The sequence below is a fragment of the Alligator sinensis genome, unplaced genomic scaffold (assembly GCF_000455745.1).
Source record: "Alligator sinensis unplaced genomic scaffold, ASM45574v1 scaffold955_1, whole genome shotgun sequence".
In the NCBI taxonomy this organism is placed as follows: domain Eukaryota; kingdom Metazoa; phylum Chordata; order Crocodylia; family Alligatoridae; genus Alligator; species Alligator sinensis.
In genome coordinates, this window is record NW_005842791.1 from 556,577 (window position 1) to 575,805 (window position 19,229).

A 19,229-nucleotide genomic window follows, 5' to 3' on the forward strand; every position below is an offset into this window, starting at 1 on the left:
TGGGGCCAGGGAGCTGAAAACTGCCAGGGGAAAGGAGAGCAGAGGTTGGGATGTGCTCATCCAGGGACGTCCCCATGTCTCGGGTGGGGGGGTAGTGCAGGACTCGCCCTGGGGACAGGCAAGGGGTGCTAAAGTTGCTCACCATCAAGGTTGTGCTCCAGCACATCGTTGCCTGTCCACAGAATCTCACGCAGGTCCACGTAGGCGATGCCTAGGTCCTCACACTCCCCTCCCGTCCCGGGCAGGGGTTCACTCACCACCACAAACTGCAGCCTGCAACGGGAGCATGGTGCCCTCAAGAGCTGCAGGGCATGCAGTCTGCCCTGCTGTGCTCTGGGTACAGCCGCAGACACGAGCATGATGAATGCCATATAGGGTGGTTGCTTCCCTCTGGCACAGCCCAGCTCTGGTCCTGCCCCAAGGTGTATGTGCTACCTGGGTGTCCTGTGTGCACAGTAAAGATGGGGATGGCTGCATGGCTCCTTGTCCCTGGAGCTGCCTGTCTGTACCAAACCCCTCTTGTTTCTGTGCTGAGGATGGAGACATTCAGCCTCCCCTCAGAATAGTTGCACACTGTTCTGCCTGCCTTGGGGGCAGAACTTGAGGCTGGACCTAGGATGCACTGCACAAAGGTCCCAGCACCAGGGAAACCCTGTGGCTGTGTGTGTCAGCATCTGGCCAGCCCAGCTGCAACCTGGGGGCCACTACCTTGCATCCCGGGTAGGGGAGTGCAGCCAGTTCTGGCGTCAAGAGCTGGACAAGCTTGGAGAGAGGCAGCGTTGCATCCCCTCTGGCGCGGAGCTCAGGCCCTTGGAGTGAGTGACTGGGGGCAGGGAGCCACAGGGTGCCACATGGGGTATTCCCAGCACTCACCAGCTCTGCTGTGGTTCCTCTGCCTGCAGCATAGCTTGGAGGGTCTCCTGCTGGGCGCTGGCCAGGCCCATGGCCAGGTCAATCACTGCAGGCAAAGAGGCACAAGGACACTAGTGCTTAGGGGGCAGGAATGGTGCTTACTGTGCAGAGGGGCTGATGCCAACATCCTTCCTTCCCTTGAGGCTGACACAGCCCCCAAGGGCCGTTCTCTCCAGTGCAGCAGCTGAAGCAGCCACACCAGAGCCGGGGTGTGGGGGCTGTTTGCCAGCTGCTACATGCCATGTCCTACATGGAGGACATGGAGCTGTCCTGGTAAATTGGGCAGTAACTGATGGTTCCCCCCCACCACCCTGGCGCCAGCCCCCTCACCCTTGCTGAAGTGGAAGTAGAGCCGCTCTCCGACGCGGGGCAGGCGCAGGGACACGGGGGTCTCGGTCTCAGCCAGGGGCACACCAGGGAAGCGGTACTCCACGTACACCCGCTGGCCGCTCGCCATGGCCTCAGGCCCAGGCCACAGGCTCAGTGAGATGACCTCAATGCGGATCCGTGCTGCAGCCTGGGCAGGACAGCACATGGGAATGCTGGGCCTGGCTCCTTGTCCCTACCCGCTCCCCCACCCTGCCTGGCCAGCCCCTCCTGCTCCGCCAGGCCTTGCACCCAGCTGAACAGGGAGTGGTGGGAGGTGGTTACCGTCTTCAGGGGTCTCTGGGGCTCAGCCCCCACCACGATCTCGTCGCTGTCCGTGGTCGGCGCATCACTGCTGCTCTCCAGCTCCTGGTCGGCATTGGCAGGGGCTGTGGGGGACAGATGCCCTAGCTTGTTTCTCCCGCTCTGCTTGAGGCTCCGCAGCCTCTGTGGGTGGTGGGGAAGCTGTGCTGGCATGTGGCTGCCCTGTGCCCTGGCCTGTGTGCAGGGCCAAGCCGGGGGGGAAGGGAGCAGTCCAGCAGGGGCTGCAGGGCCCAGGTTGGGGGGCATTGGCTATGGCAAGGGGAAAGTGAGGGCAGGTACCGGTGTCCTTGGTGGGGGTGGCTGTGTCTGGCATTGGGGACTCAAGCTCTGAATGCTGGGATGGGGTTGGGGATTTGCTCATGACCTCCTTGCCCGTCTGCGTCGCCTCCTCCCTGCTGGGCCGTGCCGCTGGTGCCACCTCTCCAGCCTGGGCCTCCCTCTCCTTGGCCTGCACAGAAATGAGCCCCACCAGCTCTAGGACTGGCTGCAAGGTCCACCCCCCCACATTGAAGTGGCACCATGGGGGCTGGCTGGGCAGAGGGAGTGTTGCGCAGGGGGTGGCTGGGCTTGCAGTGCCTGCTCCTAGGGCCCCTGGCTCTCACCTGGGCCAGGGGTTCCTGTGCAGCCACAGCCTTGCTCTCCTGTGCGGCATGTTTGGCAGGCATCAGACCTGGACTGGGCCGGGCAGGGCCCCCCATGCCCTGGTCCTGCCTCAGCCGCTTCATGGTGTATGCATCGGGCTTGGGGGCTGAGACACGGAGTTTCCTTTGCCGGGGCTCAAGCTGCTGCATGGCAGTGCTGGGAGCACCCAGGCCCTGCAACGGGGGGTTGGGACACCGCAACGTCAAATGTAAGCCTCACATCTCTGCCCATCTCCTCCCTTGGGACCCTGTGCCCCTGCTATAGTCTGGTACCCTCCTGTACCTGGCCATGCAGCGGAGCCCCTTCCTCCTTTGTTAGCTGCTCCCGGGGCTGGCAGCAAGGGTGCTCCTGATTCGCAGCTCCTGGTGCCAGGATGCCCTCAGGGGACAGGTACTGGTGCTGCCACTCCAGGCTGAGATTGATGGAGCCATTGGGGTGCCCACATGGGTCCACGAGCACAAAATCACCTGCAGGTTGGAGGCAGGAAGGAGTGAGTAGTGTGGGGAGGAGCCTGGCATGCCCAGGCCAGGTGCCAGGGAAGCAGATCCTGCTGTGGCCAGCACCCACCTGTAATGCTGTGCCCACGGGCCAGGGGCAGCAGTGGGATGGCCGCCTTGCCCAGGTAGGCATCGGGCTGGGGGTCCTCATCGTCAAAGACATACACCCAGAGGTTCTCGTGCCGCAAATAGCGGTGCAGCTCTGGCGTGGGGCGCACGGGGAAGGGCTGCAGGTCGCTGAAGTGGGGGCTGTGGCTGGCAGGCACGATGGGCGTGTCGTGGTCGGGGAAGGTGAAGAACCGGTACATGGCGTAGGGGCTGGGCAGGGCTCCCAGGCAGCGACTCCTCAGCCCCCGGCAGCCCCTGACCCACCCCTGCAGCTCGTTCTGCAGCCGCTCTCTGCCCGGCGGCTGGAGGGGAGGGCAGAGAGGGTGAGGACAGGGCAGGGGCTTGATGGCACCATCCCTGCTGGAGCTGCACCCCTGACTGGCATCTCCTGTCCCACGCACTCCATGGTTCTGCTCTGCCCTGACAGCAGGGCTTCTGGCACATGTGTCCCAGCACTCAGCACTCACCCCATCAACACTGCACGGCTGCCAGCTGGACGAAGGTGCCCCCACCTGGGGCACACTGGCTGACAGGTAGCCCAGAGCTTTGGTGCGTTCCTGCTGCAGCCGCAGGCCCTGCTGCAGGGGTGGGCGCAGCCGCAGCCAGTGCTGCAGCAGCCCGTAGTCCTCGCTGCTCGGACCTAGGTGCAGGAGAAAGTTGTGGGGGGCCCGGAGCTGGGCCTTGGGAACGCAGACATGAGAGGGGCTTTGTTGTGGGGCTCCCCTGGCAGGGAGAGCATTGGCTCAATCAGGAGAGAGCAGGACTCACCCTGCAGTGCAGCGGTGGCATGCACCCGCTGGGTAGTGGCCAAGGCCTCGGCCAGGCGCAGGTGGCAGGTGGCCAAGGCACGGTGCTCAGTGCCCACGGCCACATGGAGGTCAAGGCGGGCAGCGCTGCCCTGCAGATAGTGCAGCAGCAGGGGCTCAGCCCGCAGAACGTAGCGGGAGGTGAAGCCGTAGCGGGGCCGGGCACCATGGCCCAGCGGCGTGGCGTGGGTCTCAAAGTCGTACACAGCGTAGGTGCAGAAGGTAGTGGGCTGTGCATCCCCCAGTACCCGCAGTGCTGCCCCTGACAGTGATGCCCCCACCACATGCAGCTCCAGCAGGCTCTCGCCACGGCCCAGCCGGACCCCTGCCCCATCGCCCTCGCTGTCCCGGTTGCTGGCAGGCGGGAGTGGCTGCGTCCCATAGGCCACATCCTTCAGCTGCTCTGAGGGGTGGGTAGGAGAAGGAGAGGCATGAGGAGCTGCCAGATCAATCCCTCCCCTTTCCCACTGTCCAGAGGGGCTGCCAGCCTGCTACTTGCCCCCATGCTCTCCCTGGCAGCCCCCTGCCAAGCCCTGCCCAGCCCAGGTGCTGCGCCCAGATGCTGGCTGGTGTGGAGGGGGCTTTGGGGGGGTTGGTGCTGGGCTGGCTCACCCTCCAGCTGGTGGAGACGGGTGCTGCGCAGGTCCAGGAGCCGTGCCAGTTGCTGTTGCTCCTCCTCATACCCCCGTGCCGCCTGCTCTGCCTGCAGCATTGTGCCCTCCAGCTCAGCCTGCAGCAGCAGCAGCAGCATAAGGTATATCACTGCCATCCTGGTACCCTCCTGCCTCAAGCCCCAGCTTGGGACTGACAGCAGCACAGGGCTTGGGGCACTGCCACCCCTGGGATCCCCCAACCTTCTTTGCCTATGACAGTGTCCCAGGGCACATCATTGCCATGCCGGGGTCTCCCGTCTCTCCCACCCCAGCACAGGGTGGAGAGAAGGGGTCAGGGACCTGCCAGCTTAGTGCACCTGCCCTGTTCCCTCAGCCCCTGCCACCTCCCCATCCCTCATCACCCATGTGCCAAGGGATGGCACCACACCTGGTAGTCACGGTTGATGCGGTGCTGCAGGATCAGCATGTCCCGAGTCTTCTCCAGCTCTAGCACGGTCTCGGCATGGGCAGCCTCTGTCTCACGAAGCCTCTGGCTCAGGCTCTGCCGGACAAGCAGGTCCTGCTGCCCTAGGCCTGCCAGGGGCCCATCCAGGCTGGGGGGCTGCAGGGAGCAAGGACACAATGCCCTGAGTGGGGGGCACTGCCATCCCAGGGGCCTGATTCCCCCACATCCCCTGCAGGGCTCCAGGCAACCAGGTCTATCTATGTCCTTATCCCTGACCACTGCACAGAGCCCAGGGTCCTGCCCTTTGCCCTCTAAATGGTGGGGCACACCTGATGCCGTACTGCCCATTCTCTGTATTGCACCCACCTGGGCTGGGGGCAGCACTGGGCCCTGCTCCGTGGTCTGGCTGGCCTTGTCCTGGAGCCGCTCCCCATCCTGCGCAGGCACCAGGAGCAGCTGGCTGGAGTCCTGCTGCAGCACCTGGCTCTGTGCTGGGGTGTGAAGGAGGCTTAATGTGGGGAGCCAGGCCTGGTCCCAGGGAGGAGGGAAAAAGGGAAATCCCTGGGCTGTGCTCTGTCTCCCGTCTCCCCCAGCCCCATCTCCATGCCCACAGCCTGCCCACCTTGTGCTGCCTCCAGCTCCGCCAGCAGCACCCTCTTCTCCGCCAGAGCCGTACTCAGCTGCTTCTCCAGCTGGGGGGTGTCCTGCCGAGGCAGCTGCCCGCTGTCCAGAGCACTGTGGGGTGAGGGGCAGTGTGTGCCAGGCCTCCTTGCAGCCTTGCCCTCAAGGCCAGGGGCACCCTCAGGGCCAGGGCATTCTCCGCCAGGACCCCACTGCACTGGGGCCCAGCCTGGCAGGGACCCAGGGCTGTGTTGGGCTCTGGGGGCTTTCTCCCCCTTGTTGTCCAGTGCCAGGCCACTGGGTAGAAACTGTCGCCTTCAGGTATAGTTGCCCCTGCCCTGGACAAGACTGCAGAGAGGTCAGGTAGGGTCTTGGAGTGGGAGGGCTAGTGTAACTTGACTCTGGGATCTGGCCCCCATGGAGAGTACAGCTGCCAGGGGCTGAGACCCCTTTCCAAGTGCCCGCACATGGCTTCACCTTGCCAGCAGGTTGTCATGGGCCTCCTTCAGCAAGTCCCGCTCCTTCTCCAGATCCCTGACTCGCTCCTGCAGCTGTGGGAGTGAAGATCAACCACCCATGCTCAATCCATGTAGTGGGGGTCAAGTGCCAAGTGCTCTCTCCTTGGGAAGGGACTCGCTCCCCTCTGCTCCCTGACCCCGAGAAACCCCCCGCAGTCAAAGAGGGGAGGCAGGGCAAGGGCTGCCAGGGAGGTAGGGTGCCCCACACACCAAGGCTGGCTGTGCTGCCCCCTTCCATGGTGCCCTTACCTCCTCCAGAGCCCGGTGCAGGGCCGGGACACCCTCCAACCGGCTCTCCAAGGCTGCCGCTCTCTGCGTCTGCCCCTTCAGCTGGGTGCTGAGCTCTTCTGCCTGGGCCAGCAATGCGCTGCTGGCAGCTCCTAGAACCTCCTGCCTCTAGTCAGGGAGGGAGAAGTTGGCCTAAGTGGCAGAGCAGGGTCCATGCTCTCCAGGCTGGGCATGGAGGGGAGGGATGAACAGGGCAGAGCCCAAGTGGGTCACAGTGGGGCCCATCTTGGCCAAGGCGGTGTGTCTGGCTTGCCCGGTACTCACCTGCTGGAGCTGGCTCTCGTAGGTCTGGCAAGGGAAACCATGGAGCACAGTCAGCGTGGCCAGGCAGGGTGTTCCCAGCCAAGCCCTGATGAAGCCTGGGCTAGACAAGCTTTGCAGTGCTTGGAGCTATCCTGCCCCAGCGCCACAGCCAGCTGCACCCACCCCATTGCTTCTAGTCACTCCCGCAGGGGTGGCAATGGGGGGCAGGCATGGGCTGGCGCTCTAGGTTCCCAAGGAGTTGGGCTCTGCAGAGGTCTCTCCCACCCACCCCGGGATTCGGAGGGGGTCACGCACCTGCTGCAGCTCAGTGCATCGGGCCGTGGTCACGGCCAGCTCCATGTCACGCTCCTGCAGGAGCCGCTGCAGGCGGATCAGCTCCACGTTCCCACGGATGGCAACTCTGAGGGGCACAGGGGCATCGTCCCACCACTCCCAGCCTCCCCCCGCAAGCTCCCAGCGTCCCTCACGGGGCCTGACTGAGCAGCTTCCTCCCATAGGCATTGCACCATGCACATTCGGGGCCGTACCTGCACTCTGAGGCCTGCCAGCGGCTCTGCCAAGACGGCTCCATCTCACCCCGGAGTGGGGACTCAGAGGCCAGCTCCTCCAGCCCCAGACCGCGGGTGCTGTGGGGAGCAGGAGTCAGGTCAGAGCACAGACGGGGGGTCACAGGGACAAGGGAGCCCAGGGCAATCCTGCCCTTCCCGCAAAGGAGATGCTGGCCACATGACACACACGTGTCACTACAGAACAGGATGTCTCTGCTGCTGTGGACGAGGCCTCGGGCACGTACTTCATTGCCTAGGCAAAGCGGAGGTGGGTTGCCTGGCCTGCTGTCCTACAGCTGGCCCGTGGAGGAGGAGGAAGTGGTTTCTTTTATCGGTCTGCAGGGAGGAGGGTTGGAGGGTGACATTTCCCAGCAGCAAAGCTCAGAGCAAAGGTGTCAGGGACAAGGGAACCGAGCCAGCAGGCCTGGGGCAGAGGCGGTTCCAGGGTGAGGTGGACATCAGTGGCAGCAGCAGCAGGCGGAGAGGTTTATCTGCCCTGCAGCCTGGGGTGCCAAAGGGGCCACATCCATCTGGAGAGACCACGTGCAGCCATCAGATGCTGCCAAGGGATCTCAAGGCAGCAGCATGAGCAGGTAAGTGTGTGCATCTTCTATCTGTGCCTCATGCTACCCCGTAAAAAGCGCTGGCAGCTCAGACCCGGACTGGAGGGTGCGCAGAGCATGAGGGTGCTGGGCAGCTGGAGGCAAGGAATAGGGCCATGGCAGCAGGCAGAGGGCTGGGGTGTTTTGGCTTCACCTGGCATGGGTGGGGGCAGGTCAGAGGCAGAGCTCTGTTGTGCGGGGGGTGCCTGTCCCCCGCACAGCCCAGCAGGCTGTGGGTCCAGTGGGACCCCAGGCACAGCTGGGGGAAGACACAGCCAAGCCATGTGGGTACATGGGACCTCCCTCAGCCCCGGGCTAGAGACCAGCGGAGCTGGGCCAGGGGCATAAGGCAATTTTCCTGGGCTAGAAGCACCTGATGGGGAGCACGAAGCAGCTCAGAGCCCACAGAGGACCCAGGGCTTCTCAGGGTGCAATTGGGACACCTGGGAGAGCGGGCAGAGGGACTCACAGGCTATCCAGCGCAGCTCCAGGTTCCTCTTTGCTGTGGTCTCTGTACTGCGGAGGCGCCGTGTGTGTGTGTCTGGCCTCTGGACCCTGCATGCGCACACCTGCAGTCAGGAAGGAGAGGTGATGGGGATGGGGCTATGCATTCATGGCCTCCCCCTGCCCCCAGCACCCAGTCCTTTCCTTACAGAGACCAGGTCATGGATCTCCCCCACCCCACAACAGGATCTCAGGGTGCAGCAGCCATTTGCTGGCCCCTTACCTCTGCGCTGCCGCTCAGGCCCCCTCCCGCTGGCTGTGTGTGCCCGCCGCAGCCCCGTGTCCACCCGAGCTGGGATGTGGCCGTAGAGGCCATGGTGCTTGCAAGCCCCGAGCTGCAGCTGCTGCTTGTAGGCGAGCAGGCGGCCCCGCAGCCCCTCGTTGCGGTGCTCCAGCTCCCGCACCCGCGCCTGCAGCTCCTCCAAGGCCTCCTCGAGCTCCAGGTCCCGGCTGGCCCGATGGGCTGACGGCCCCAGCTGGCGTGCTGCCCGCCGGTGCTCCTGCGTGAGCCTCATCAGCCTGGCACCAAGCCTGGGGTGAATGGGGCAGTGGGAACCTGCACCCATGCCTAGCTCCCAGTCCAAACAGGCCTACACCCCTGCCCTGCTTACCTATCACCTGCCAGTCCCAGCAGAGAGAAGGAGTGCCTGAGCACTCCCCAGGGAGGGAGGGATCTTCTGGAAGGGCTGGACATTTTTAAATCTGCATGTCCAGATGCCCTCCACCCAAGGGTGTTGAGGGAGCTGGCAGGGGTCATCGCGGAGCCTTTGGCCCGGCTGTATGAGCATTTGTGGTCATCTAGCCAGGTGCCGGGGGATTGGAAACTGGCTAATGTGGTCCCAATTTTCAAGAAAGGGAAGAGGGAGGACCCATGTAACTATAGGCCCGTAAGCCTCACCTCGGTCCTCAGGAAGATCTTGGAGAGAATCATCAAGGAGCACATCTGTGGGGGACCAGCTGGGGAGATCATGCTCAGGGGCAATCAGCATGGGTTCATCAAAGGCAGGTCCTGCCTGATGAACTTGGTTGCTTTTTATGACCAAGGAACTAAATCCTTGGATGATGGTGTCGCCGTGGATGTAGTCTCTCTAGACTTTAAGAAGGCCTTTGACACTGTCTCTCACCCCATCCTCATCAATAAATTAAGCGACTGTGGCACTGATGCCTGCACAGTTGGATGGGTAAAAAATTGGCTGATGGGGCACACCCAGAGAGTAGTGGTGGATGGGTCGTACTCAACCTGGCGAGATGTGAGCACTGGGGTACCTGAGGGCTCAGTCCTCGGGCCCGCACTGTTTAACATCTTCATCAGTGACTTGGACGAGGGGGTGGAAAGCACGCTGTTCAAGTTTGCTCATGACACTAAGATGTGGGGCGAGGTGGACACACTTGAAGGGAGAGAGAGGCTGCAACTAGGTTTAGACAGACAACAAAAGTGGGCAGAGGAGAATAGGATGGGGTTCAACATAGACAAATGCAGGGTGCTGCACCTGGGGAGAAGGAATCCACAGCATACATACAGGCTGGGGAGTTCCCCTCTTGAAAGCACAGAAGCAGAAAGGGATCTTGGAGTCATTATTGACTCCAAGATGAACATGAGCTGTCAATGCCAGACCGCAGCCAGCAAGGCCAACCATACCTTGTCATGCATCCAAAGATGTATCACAGGTTGGTCCAGAGAGGTGATACTTCCCCTCTATGCGACATTGATCAGGCCACAATTGGAGTACTGTGTCCAGTACTGGGCACCGCACTTTAAAAAGGATGTGGCCAGCCTGGAGAGAATTCAGAGGAGGGCCACCCGCTTGGTGAGAGGGCAGCAGGAAAGGCCCTACGAGGAGAGACTGAGGGACCTGAATCTGTTCAGCCTTGGCAAGAGGAGGCTGAGGGGGAACCTGGTGGCTGCCTACAAACTCATCAGGGGAGATCATCAGCAAATAGGAAGATCCCTATTCTCCCCAGCACCACCTGGGGTGATGAGGAACAATGGTAATAAGCTGATGGAGAATAGGTTTAGGTTAGAGAACAGAGGGCAATATTTTACAGTTTGGGTGGCCAGAATCTGGAACCAACTTCCTAGAGAAGTGGTCTTTGCCCCTACCTTGGGTAAATTCAAAAAGAGGTTAGATGATCACCTGTCTGGGGTCTTGTGAACCCAGCATTAGGGGGTCAGGCTAGATGGTCTGTTCAGGTCCCTCCTGACCCGAGCTACTATGAAACTATGAGGAAAGTGGGGAGTGCTTCGAGGGCTCTACTCATACCTCTTGATCCTGTCCTGCTGCTTGCAGGCAAACTCCTTGAGCAGCAGGTTCTGGTCATGCAGCCGCAGGAACCTGTCCTCCAGCTCCTCCCGACTCACCCGGCTTAAGTGCTGCCGCGCCGGCATGGCTGGCTCTGAAACCAGGGGCAGGGCGTGAGGGCCCCTCTTGGGACCAGTGGGAAGGGAGCCTGGGCCCCAGATGCTGCCCATGGGAAGGAGACCGTGCTGGGAGGCTAATGGCTGGAAGGGGACTGTGGCAGGAGGCAGCAGGGGTGTGGGAGGAGAAGGTGTGCCCTGCTGGTGCCCAGCTGCAGGCAAGGGGCTGCCCTGTGCCACACAGGTATGTCTGCTGCATGCAGGCAGGGATCCTTGCCCCCATAACCACCCTGCTCTGCACCTGGGACCGGTTCATGCTCACCTCTCAGCCAGGTCCGCAGCGCCTGAGCCTTTGCTGGGGGAGCAGCAGCTGACACATCTGGGGAGACAAAAGCAGGGAGGACCCCCGGCGTGGCATTAAACCAGTGCTGTGTCGTGGGTGCCCAGAGGCAGCAGAGGGCAAGCCTGAGCTGGGGGAATAAGGGGCAAGGAGAGGCATGGAGGGGCCTGGGGTGTTGTGGCTGTGATGTCCCCGCGTGGTCCCTGTGCTGTTGGGGAGGTGGCTCGGAGACCGCAGCGCAGAGCAGCGAGGGACCTGGGGTCTCAGCCCTACGTTGTCCAAGGGATGCCATCCTGACCTTGTATTGCTGCAATCACCAAGGGCTGGTCTGTGTCTCTGACAGGCAGGTCCCCGGCCGTCTCGTCCAGCAGAAGTAGGGCCATGGGGGGCTGGGCCTGGGAGGGAGGGCACATGCCGCGCTTACCTGTGGGCCTTCAGCGAGATCCCAGCCCCGGTGCCTGGCTGGGGAGGGGCAGCTGGGGGGGGACCCTGCCTTCCACCAGGCCTTGAGGGGACCGGTGGGAACAGACTCCTGCCTGCTGCATCCCCACCTGGGCACCAGGAGACGTGCCCCTGTCCCGGGATTCCCCCTGGGTGTCTGCCTCCAGCCTGTCTCACCATAGCCTCCACCCCAGCTGCCCGGTGCTGTGTCACTGCCCGAGCCCTTGCTGCCTGCCCCGCCGGAAGGACGGGGGATTTTCTGCCCTGCTAATCTGCTGCCATCTGTCAGTGGCCCAAGTCCCTGCCCTGGGGCCCGGGCCCCACGTGGAAGGGGCGACGACGGGCACAGCAGCAAGATGCCCCCAGGGGAGACAGAGCTGCTGTGAGCTGGACTGAGCAGCCAACTCCTTTGCACCCCTAGCTCCCCCAAAATCCCTCTTCACTGAGCCCCGGTCCTAGGATCCCTGCAGCCACTGCGTTGCTCGGTGGATAATTTTCCTGGCTGACACTGAACAAGGGCAGGGCAGCCCCCTGGCCCTGACTCTCCCAGCCCACCGTGTGCTGTAGACTTGTCTTCTCTCTACTCCTTTGGGGTGGGCTGTTTGTGCCTGTTCCCCGCTCTGCCCTGCAGCACCTGCTGCCCTGCACTCCCTCCCTGACCCCCCCTGAGAGGTCTCCGTGTGAGGGGCAGCAGGGCCAGGGACATGTCTCCCCAGACAACTGGGCTCTGGGTGCTTGTACACATGATGCCTAGAATCGGGGCTGTCTCCTTGTGCCCTAGGCTGAGCCTTTTGCACGATGCCCAGGTGTTGTGGCCCCACTCATGGCCTGCGTGGGGTCTGTACAAGGTCCTGGCCCCTCACGCTACTCCTGGCTCCATCCCTCTGCCCCAGCACACTGCCCCAACACACTCCTCCTGCCTCCCTCTTGGGAAGGAGGCAGACAATCCTCTGTAATCTGGCACCGCATAAGCTGATTAGGCTGCAAGGAGGGAGCATGGGGGTGATGGAGGAATAGGTGTCACCACCTTGGGCAGTCTGAGGTCAGATGGGCCAAATCCTTGTGATCTGAGGTGGGGTTGGTCAACTGTATGATGAGGCTGCTGTGAGAGTGTGAGCCCTGAGTTGGGTGGGATGGGTGCTTTGCTGGGGACAGATGAGCCTGGAGACCCAGGAGAGCTGAAGCAGCATGGAGATGAAGGGGACAGGGGGTGAAGCTAGCCTGGGATAGGGCAGGGCTCCTCGGTGATGCCAAGAAGCCCCTTTGGAGTGGGGCTCTGTTAGGCTGGGAGCTCTGCTCCAGGTCCCATTAATCTCTCTCAGCAGAGAAGAGCGCGGGAAGAGTCTGGCCAAGGAGAAGAGGAACAAAGCAGCTGGGTGTCTCGGGGGCCCCAGCATGTGCACGTGTGTGCACGGGGGCCAGGGGGCTTGGGCAGCGTGTACTCAGGGCACGTGAGCATGTCTTTCTCATCCCATCACTGTTATAAGTTCTCTTTGTGGTCAGGAGCAGAGCAGCACTTGCTCAAAAGCAGCCTGTCTGCAAAGGTCACCCCGTGTTTTGTGGCTGGGCAATGCACCCCCCTCCCTTGCAGACTGCCTCTGTTACACCCCGCTGTGAGAGCCAGTCCTGACCTCCCAGCCCAGGTCCTAAAAACAGGAGTCCCCTCACCGGCTGTCACAGTGATCCCAATCCTTCTGCTGCAGAGGGGGAAAGGGGACAAGAATCAGCATCTCTGGGGTCATAAATCTACCCCCCCGGCCCCGGGAGGCTTTGTCTGCCTCTGTTACCAGCCGCTGAGACCACGTCCCAAACCCCCTAGAGATGCAGTGGTGGTGGGAAGAGGAGAGCAGGGGGCTGGAGGACGGTCCTGCTTGGCCATCGCTGTCCCTCCTGGCTCCTCTGCGGGAGTCCCAGCTGGGCCAGGACAAACAGGGCAGCCCCTAGCTCCTCTGCTGACCTGTCCATGAGGCTTGACTCAGTTTGAGATTCCCGGCCCCCAGGACATCATGCTACGACCAACCCAGCTTGTTATGCAGGCAAAGCACTGGAAAGCTTCGTCCTGGAAACGACTTGACTGACCTGGGGCACCGCTGGGCTGATGTCCTGGGGAAGGGAAACCCCATTCCTTGACCCAGAGTCTTGGAGGATTCCTCACTCCTTCCCTGGGGCACCTCGGCTGGCCAAGGGACACCTCAACCTGCCCAGTGGTGGGACCCCCATGTCATGGGGAGGACATGCATGGTGGCACTTGTCCCTCACTCACGCCTTCCCCTTTTCTGCTCTTCCGTGTGAAAAGGGCAGGCTCTGGTGCGAAGTTCTCGGTTCCCACCTTATATGTGCTCTTTCCCTGTGTGCTTTCTCCTGCTTACCACATCGCGGCTGTCTGCAGAGATCTCTCAGTGTCACGTAACTGAACCACAACCGTACGTGTTTGAAACCACTGAGAGACACCAGCTTGGAGCCAGAGCGCAGCGCCGAGCTGTCACCACACACCAAAGCAGCAGCAGGATCTCAAGGTAAGTGCTTTATGGGGCTCTCTGTCCTTACCCCCATTTGCCCAAGGAGCAGAGGCCAATGACCATCACCCACGTGGCCGTGCTGACCTTGGCAGCACCGCAATTGTCTGCAGCCCATGGAAGTGCAGGGGGTGGACCAGGCTGCGATAGCGCTCTGCAGCAATGAGGCACAGGAAGCCGTTCTTGGCATAGAAGTTTGTGACAGCGGGGGTCCGACCTGATGATGTATTTAAGTCCCTTCCGACCCTAAGTACTATGCTTCCTTTCCCCTCTCCTCCCCTGAGCTCCCAGGGAAGCCAGCAGGACCCTGCTTGATTTCCCCAGCACAGCTCAGAAACACGCTGCCTTGTCTTAAGTATCTGTGTTTTGCTTGATTTTGAGAAGGTTTTTGGCATGATCCAGTCTGACAAATTTTGCCCAAACTCTATGATGCTGACTCCTGGGGCCTCCAGCTGATGGGGAAATAAGCAAAAGGGGAATAAACCATGCAACAGATAGGCATGGCAACATGGAGAACGGGGTGAGCGAGGTCTGCATCCTTACACTTTCATTACTTAATGCAGACACGGAAAGCATAATAGAACCGTGCTCCAAAAATTCCAGCGCAGGGCCCAGGCATTAATGGGATTTACATAAATGTACCTTATATATGTAGATAACCTTGTTTTAATAGCTTCAGCTAGAGCAGACCTCTAGAACATGCCTAGTGCTTGTACTATCAGGACAAGGCAGAAGGAAAATCAGACAGAAGGAGGCGGAGAGCCAGCTATGTTGGCAGCGCTGCAAGACAGCGTCGGGTCCAAAAGAAGGCAGGCATGTTACAGCTCTGCCATGGCAGCAAATGATGGGAAGTGGTGATCTGTGACTTGGGACTGGGAGACAGATGGAACCGCAGTGCCCCGGGAACGTGAATGCAACAGCTGCATTTCTGCCAAAGTTCCTGAAGGAAGATGCGAGCAAAGCCCAGGGGCTCAAGCTGTTGTTGAAGACTAGCCTTGACAGCTGCTCTCCCTGCATTGCCCCTAAAACACGTCTTTCCCTTGTGGGTTTTTTCCATCTCAAACTTCCAATGGTCTGTTTACCACCTGCCTGTAAAAATGCAGGGCCCTGCAGCCCTTTCACACTCTTCTATATTTCTGCTTACTATCACTTGTCCGTGAGCTATCGCAGCAGTCCCACCCAGGATAAGGTGTCTGTGGTGCAAAACAGGGTTTATGCTAGGAAGGCCAGCCACTGTTGCTATTTCAGTGCTAGGGCACACAGGGCTGAATGGATCCTAGGTAATGCTAGTGAACAAACCAAAGTCGTGAGCTCAGAAACTGAGCCGCTGGCTGCATTCGACTGAGTGAATGGAAATCAAGACGGGTCAGGGGCAGCATGGGGCTGGGTTCCCACGTTTGCAGTGTTGCACCCAAAGCCAAAGCAAAATGGCAGTTTCCCTATGAGTAGCCTTGCTCGTGCTGTGGTGCAGGGGGCTGTCTAGAAATCTCGCTTCCGCTGCTGTGAGTGACCCGCTTTGCTCTGCCTCAGCTGAAGCCACCTTTACTTAGTGTTCAGCAGAGATGCAGACAAAGCAAGGGCTCTTCTTCCTTCCCCAGCTGTGAGATGCTCTAGGGAGGTCACTCGGCCAGAGCGGGAAAGCCCTCCGCCAGTCCCGACCTTTGTGCCTTTAATTTCTGCTTGGTTTGCTGAGGTTTGCAGGGATTTCCTTGCTTTTTAGAATGAAAAATAAAAGGAAAGAAAAAAAACAGCAAGTCATTGCAGATCTGATCAGGCAGCCCAGCTTGGCTACGGCATTTGTTGCAGAGGACCAGATCCCAGTGTGCAGGCTATGAAATCCTGACCACTCAGCCTGATAAAGAGCGGGTGAGTGGGGGGAGTTGTGTGGTCTGCATGTGCCCCCAACCCTACCGTATCCAGATTTTCTGTGCCTTTTGTAGATCCCTTGAGGAATGGGGTTTGGGAGTGCATAAAGTGACTGTGCTCTCTCGGCGAGGCAGCTCCCTTGGAGAAGCAGGTGAGGCGATCTTCAGGAGCAGAGCTCGAGGCCCTCCTTCCTGTGGGACAGGGACTAAGGCTCTTGGCAGACACCCCATCCTCTGCTAGGGCAGAGAGTACATCATGAACACCGCCGACAACTGTTCTTGCCCCATGGCTTTTAACACCACCAAGTACTTCCTCATTCCCATCTACTCCGTGGTAATAGGGACTGGCTTGCCTCTGAACTTCCTGGCATTCTGGGTCCTGGTGTCCCAGATCAAAAAGGCTGTGGTCCTTTCAGTCTTTGTGATGAACCTGGTGGTGGCTGACCTACTGCAGACCTTGACACTGCCCTTCTGGATCTACTACAGCCATCAGGATCACCGCTGGGACCTGGGGGAGATCAGTTGCAAGGTGGTCCACCTGATCTTCCTCACAAACTTCTACGCCAAGAATGGTTTCCTGTGCCTCATTGCTGCAGAGCGCTATCTCGGCCTGGTCCACCCCCTGCACTTCCACGGGCTGCAGACAATGCGCAGTGCCGCCAAGGTCAGCGCAGCCACGTGGCTGATGGTCATTGGCCTCTGCTCCTTGGGCAACTGGCTGCAGAACCTGGGGTCAAACCACTGCTATGACTGCTACCCACAAGCCACAGAGTACATCCATTTCCGATGGTTTGTCTTGGGCATCTCCTTCCTCCTACCCTGCTTCTTCATGGGTTTCTGCAACATCCAGGTCCTGTGCAAGATTAGACAGGTGTCATTCCTGGAGCAGGAGAAGAAGCAGCACATGTGCTGGTTTATGTCCCTCATCATCATCTCCTTCTTCCTGCTCTTCCTCCCTTATCAGGTGATTTTCTTGTTGAAGCACCTGATGAAGTCACCAGACCTTGACATATGTCCTCTGGAAGAGAAGTTTTTCACCTACAGCCAGGTGGCAAAGAGCCTTGCCACATTGGGCAACATCACAGATCCCCTTCTCTACATCCTGCTCCTCGAAGAGGGGAGGGCAGAGCTCAGGACCTGCTTCAGAAACATGGTCTTGAGATCAGCGTCGTAACAAGGACAGACCCAATGCCACCATCCTCCTTGGCAGGGGCAGAGGTGCGTGGACAGTCCTGAGTGGCAGGGCTGTGTCTGGGCATATGTGATGACTACCTGATCCACCCCAATTTGGGGGTGAGTGGCCCCAGGCAGCGTCCCCTTGCATCTGCTGAGGGGGAAAGACCAGTGCTGCCTGCAGCTTGGCTGCTTCAGGGGAGAGGGGGCCATGGCTTTGCTCCAGCTAGTCCACTCGTCCCCCTGGTGACACCCGGACATGGCTATGCTAATTAGTTCTGCTGCAGTGGCACACGCATGTAGCCATGCTACTTCCAGCAGCTACCTCCTGAGCAAAGAGCAGCGCTGTGCCTCTCAGCAGAGCCAGGCAGCCTGGCCACAGCATCACTGTAATAAAAACTGGAACTAGAAGCGGTGTGAACAGCTTCTGCTTCTGAAAGACTTGGGGGCGGGGCGTGGGACAGCGGTCTGAATTTCGACCGCATTGGAGTAGGGTTGGATGGATGCCAGCTCAGACCTGTGTATAGACTACAGAATGTGCCTGTTCCAGTACCTCTCAGTGAAGGTGCTAGATTTAATGCACATTAGCAAAAAGCGCATTAATGAACGTGGAGAAGCGCCCTAAGCGCGGGAGGCTGCAAGGGGGAGGGACACCCCTGGGCAGACCCAGTTCACTCGCAGCCCCCTCTCTCGCCCCACCCCCTCTGGCAAGGTTATCAATGATTTCAAACTGGCCAATGAGCGTTCGGGAAAGGCAGCGCCCAGCAGCGATTGGCGGAGACGTGACCAATCCGCGCCAGCCCTCTCCCTCCCACCGAACGCGCCTTGCTCGACAGCCTGCGCCGGCCTCTGACAAGGGGAGTGTGGGAGGGGAAGACGGGAGCCTTACGTCATCCCCCACCGGGACCAATAGAAAAGCGCCCATGCCAAGGTCCTGGCTGCCAGTCACAAGCTCCGCCCCGCTCCCTGAGGCTTTTCCCGCGAGTCTTTCCCTGTTGATCCCGCCTCCTCGACTATAGCCTATAAGAGCTAAAAGTACCGGGGAGTGACAGAAGTTCCAGCCATTCAGGGTGGACCGATGCAGAGAGGTGGGCCCGTATAAGGCGTAATGACCAATCACAGAGAGACATGAGGCAGGGGCGGACTCGAATGTGCCGTTCACCCAATGAGAAAGGACTGCGGCGTGGACTGACAGTGAGTTTAACCAAGCAGAGGAGAGTGTTGGGCTGCGGGCGTGGAGCGATGGGAGCAGCAGCCAGTGGTTGCTTACGCTCCCACTCCGCCGAGGCAGGGGGGTCGAACCCGCCGTTTCCCACCCCTCAGAGCTTCCTCTCTCATTGGCCAGTAGCAGGATTGACTTCCATGCCAGCCAATGACAGTGAATAAGGCTGTTCCCCCTCTTCCAATGGGGGCGGGAACGGGGTGGACTCGGATTAGTCCGGGCTGAGCGGTGCAGAGGGCGGCGTGGGCGCCATTTTGTGAGCAGCCCGGAGCCAGGAGGCCGCGGCGGGAGCGCGAGCGACTCGAAGTCCGAGCGGGGCCTAGCGGTGAGTCTGTCGTTGCTGCGCCGCTGTACGCAAGGCTGAGCCGGGACAGCGTGGGGCCGCCCCCCCGCGGTGTGCTCCGCCTCCCCGCGCCATTTGGGGGTAGCGGACCCCCCCCCCGGCGCGGCTCTGCCCGGCCGGGAGCGCGGGAGAATCCCGCCCCTCCCCCGGCCTACTATGGTGCAGTCCAGGCACCACAGCCTGTTCTCCTGGGCGAGACCGTCACGGGGCCAGGGGGGAGCCGGGGAGAGGAATGGTACGGCTCAGGCGGGAGAGACCACCATGGCGGGGGGAGGGGATGATATCGCTGAGGGGCGGCCGGGCGCGGGCTGACCAATGGGAAAACGAGGAAGCCGCCCCCCCCCGGGGGGGGACAATGGTGCGGCCTGCAGAGCCCGGTTTCCCGCTTCTTTGGGACAGACCAATGGGCGCGCAGGGGGGGCTGGCGCCTTCATCTCCATCCCCACCTCCCCCGCCACGCGGCAGGGGTCTGGGCCAGGTGGGGGTCTGGCTCCCGGGGCCTGTGCTGCAGGGGCACGCGGCCTGGTGGGCGGCAGCTGGAGCAGAGCCTCGAGTGGGCAGGAAGAAGGGGCTCGTGTCTCGGCCTGCCGCTCTCTGCCTGCGCCTCGGCCCTGCATGCGGATCCCTGCAGCCAGAGGGCACGGTCGGGATCTGGCCCCTGTGGGCCTCACTTTTCCCCCTCCCCCCTTCCGCCAGGAATAGGCCCCCTAGCCTTGCCTCGCCCCCTGTTCCCCGCCGTAGGTAATGCCGGTGCCTCCGGGGAGGCGTCAGCATTGCATCGCGTCCTTGGCTGGAGCAGGACGCGTACCCCCGCACCTTCAGGGCAGCTTGAGCTCCAAGGATCCTCCGTCAGGATAGGCTCGCATGACATTTCCCCCCCCGCCTGCAGGGATGTGCATGAGCACGATGCACCC

The 19,229-nt window shown here is 60.9% G+C and overlaps 3 protein-coding genes across 8 annotated transcripts in view; 2 read left to right on the forward strand and 1 right to left on the reverse strand.

Moving 5' to 3' along the window:
- Positions 1-94: 94 nt before the first annotated feature.
- RPGRIP1 (RPGR interacting protein 1) lies at positions 95-11,168 on the reverse strand. Its single transcript, XM_025191146.1, has 23 exons — positions 11,054-11,168; positions 10,738-10,794; positions 10,321-10,453; positions 8,283-8,590; positions 8,025-8,124; positions 6,933-7,031; positions 6,700-6,805; positions 6,406-6,429; positions 6,103-6,249; positions 5,813-5,886; positions 5,337-5,449; positions 4,697-4,842; positions 4,268-4,385; positions 3,615-4,058; positions 3,317-3,492; positions 2,812-3,151; positions 2,527-2,711; positions 2,205-2,417; positions 1,882-2,086; positions 1,564-1,667; positions 1,243-1,429; positions 874-958; positions 95-273 (listed from the first exon to the last, which is right to left on the reverse strand). The coding sequence occupies exons 1-23, from the start codon at positions 11,166-11,168 to the stop codon at positions 129-131; spliced, it is 3,624 nt and encodes a 1,207-aa protein (XP_025046931.1). The 3' UTR covers positions 95-128.
- LOC102368313 (probable G-protein coupled receptor 132) lies at positions 7,163-16,751 on the forward strand. Of its 2 annotated transcripts, none has more exons than XM_025191168.1 (3): positions 7,163-7,221; positions 13,586-13,712; positions 15,653-16,751. In XM_025191168.1, exon 3 carries the CDS (start codon positions 15,834-15,836, stop codon positions 16,749-16,751), a length of 918 nt encoding a protein of 305 aa, XP_025046953.1. In that variant the 5' UTR covers positions 7,163-7,221; positions 13,586-13,712; positions 15,653-15,833. The 2 variants fall into 2 exon arrangements, with proteins under 2 accessions (XP_025046953.1, XP_006035104.2); XM_006035042.2 differs by lacking the exon at positions 7,163-7,221 and adding an exon at positions 7,354-7,546.
- A 1,396-nt stretch (positions 16,752-18,147) lies between these two features.
- The window catches only part of HNRNPC (heterogeneous nuclear ribonucleoprotein C (C1/C2)), a 7,737-nt gene continuing 6,655 nt past the window's right edge, over positions 18,148-19,229 (forward strand). For 2 of the 5 annotated variants that reach the window (XM_006035004.3, XM_025191160.1), the window contains exon 1: positions 18,151-18,297. The gene's annotated coding sequence lies outside the window, so the exon portion shown is untranslated. Of the gene's footprint in view, positions 18,298-19,229 lie in introns of all 5 variants that reach the window. The other 3 variants (XM_014525372.2, XM_025191162.1, XM_025191159.1) reach the window with 3 other exon arrangements.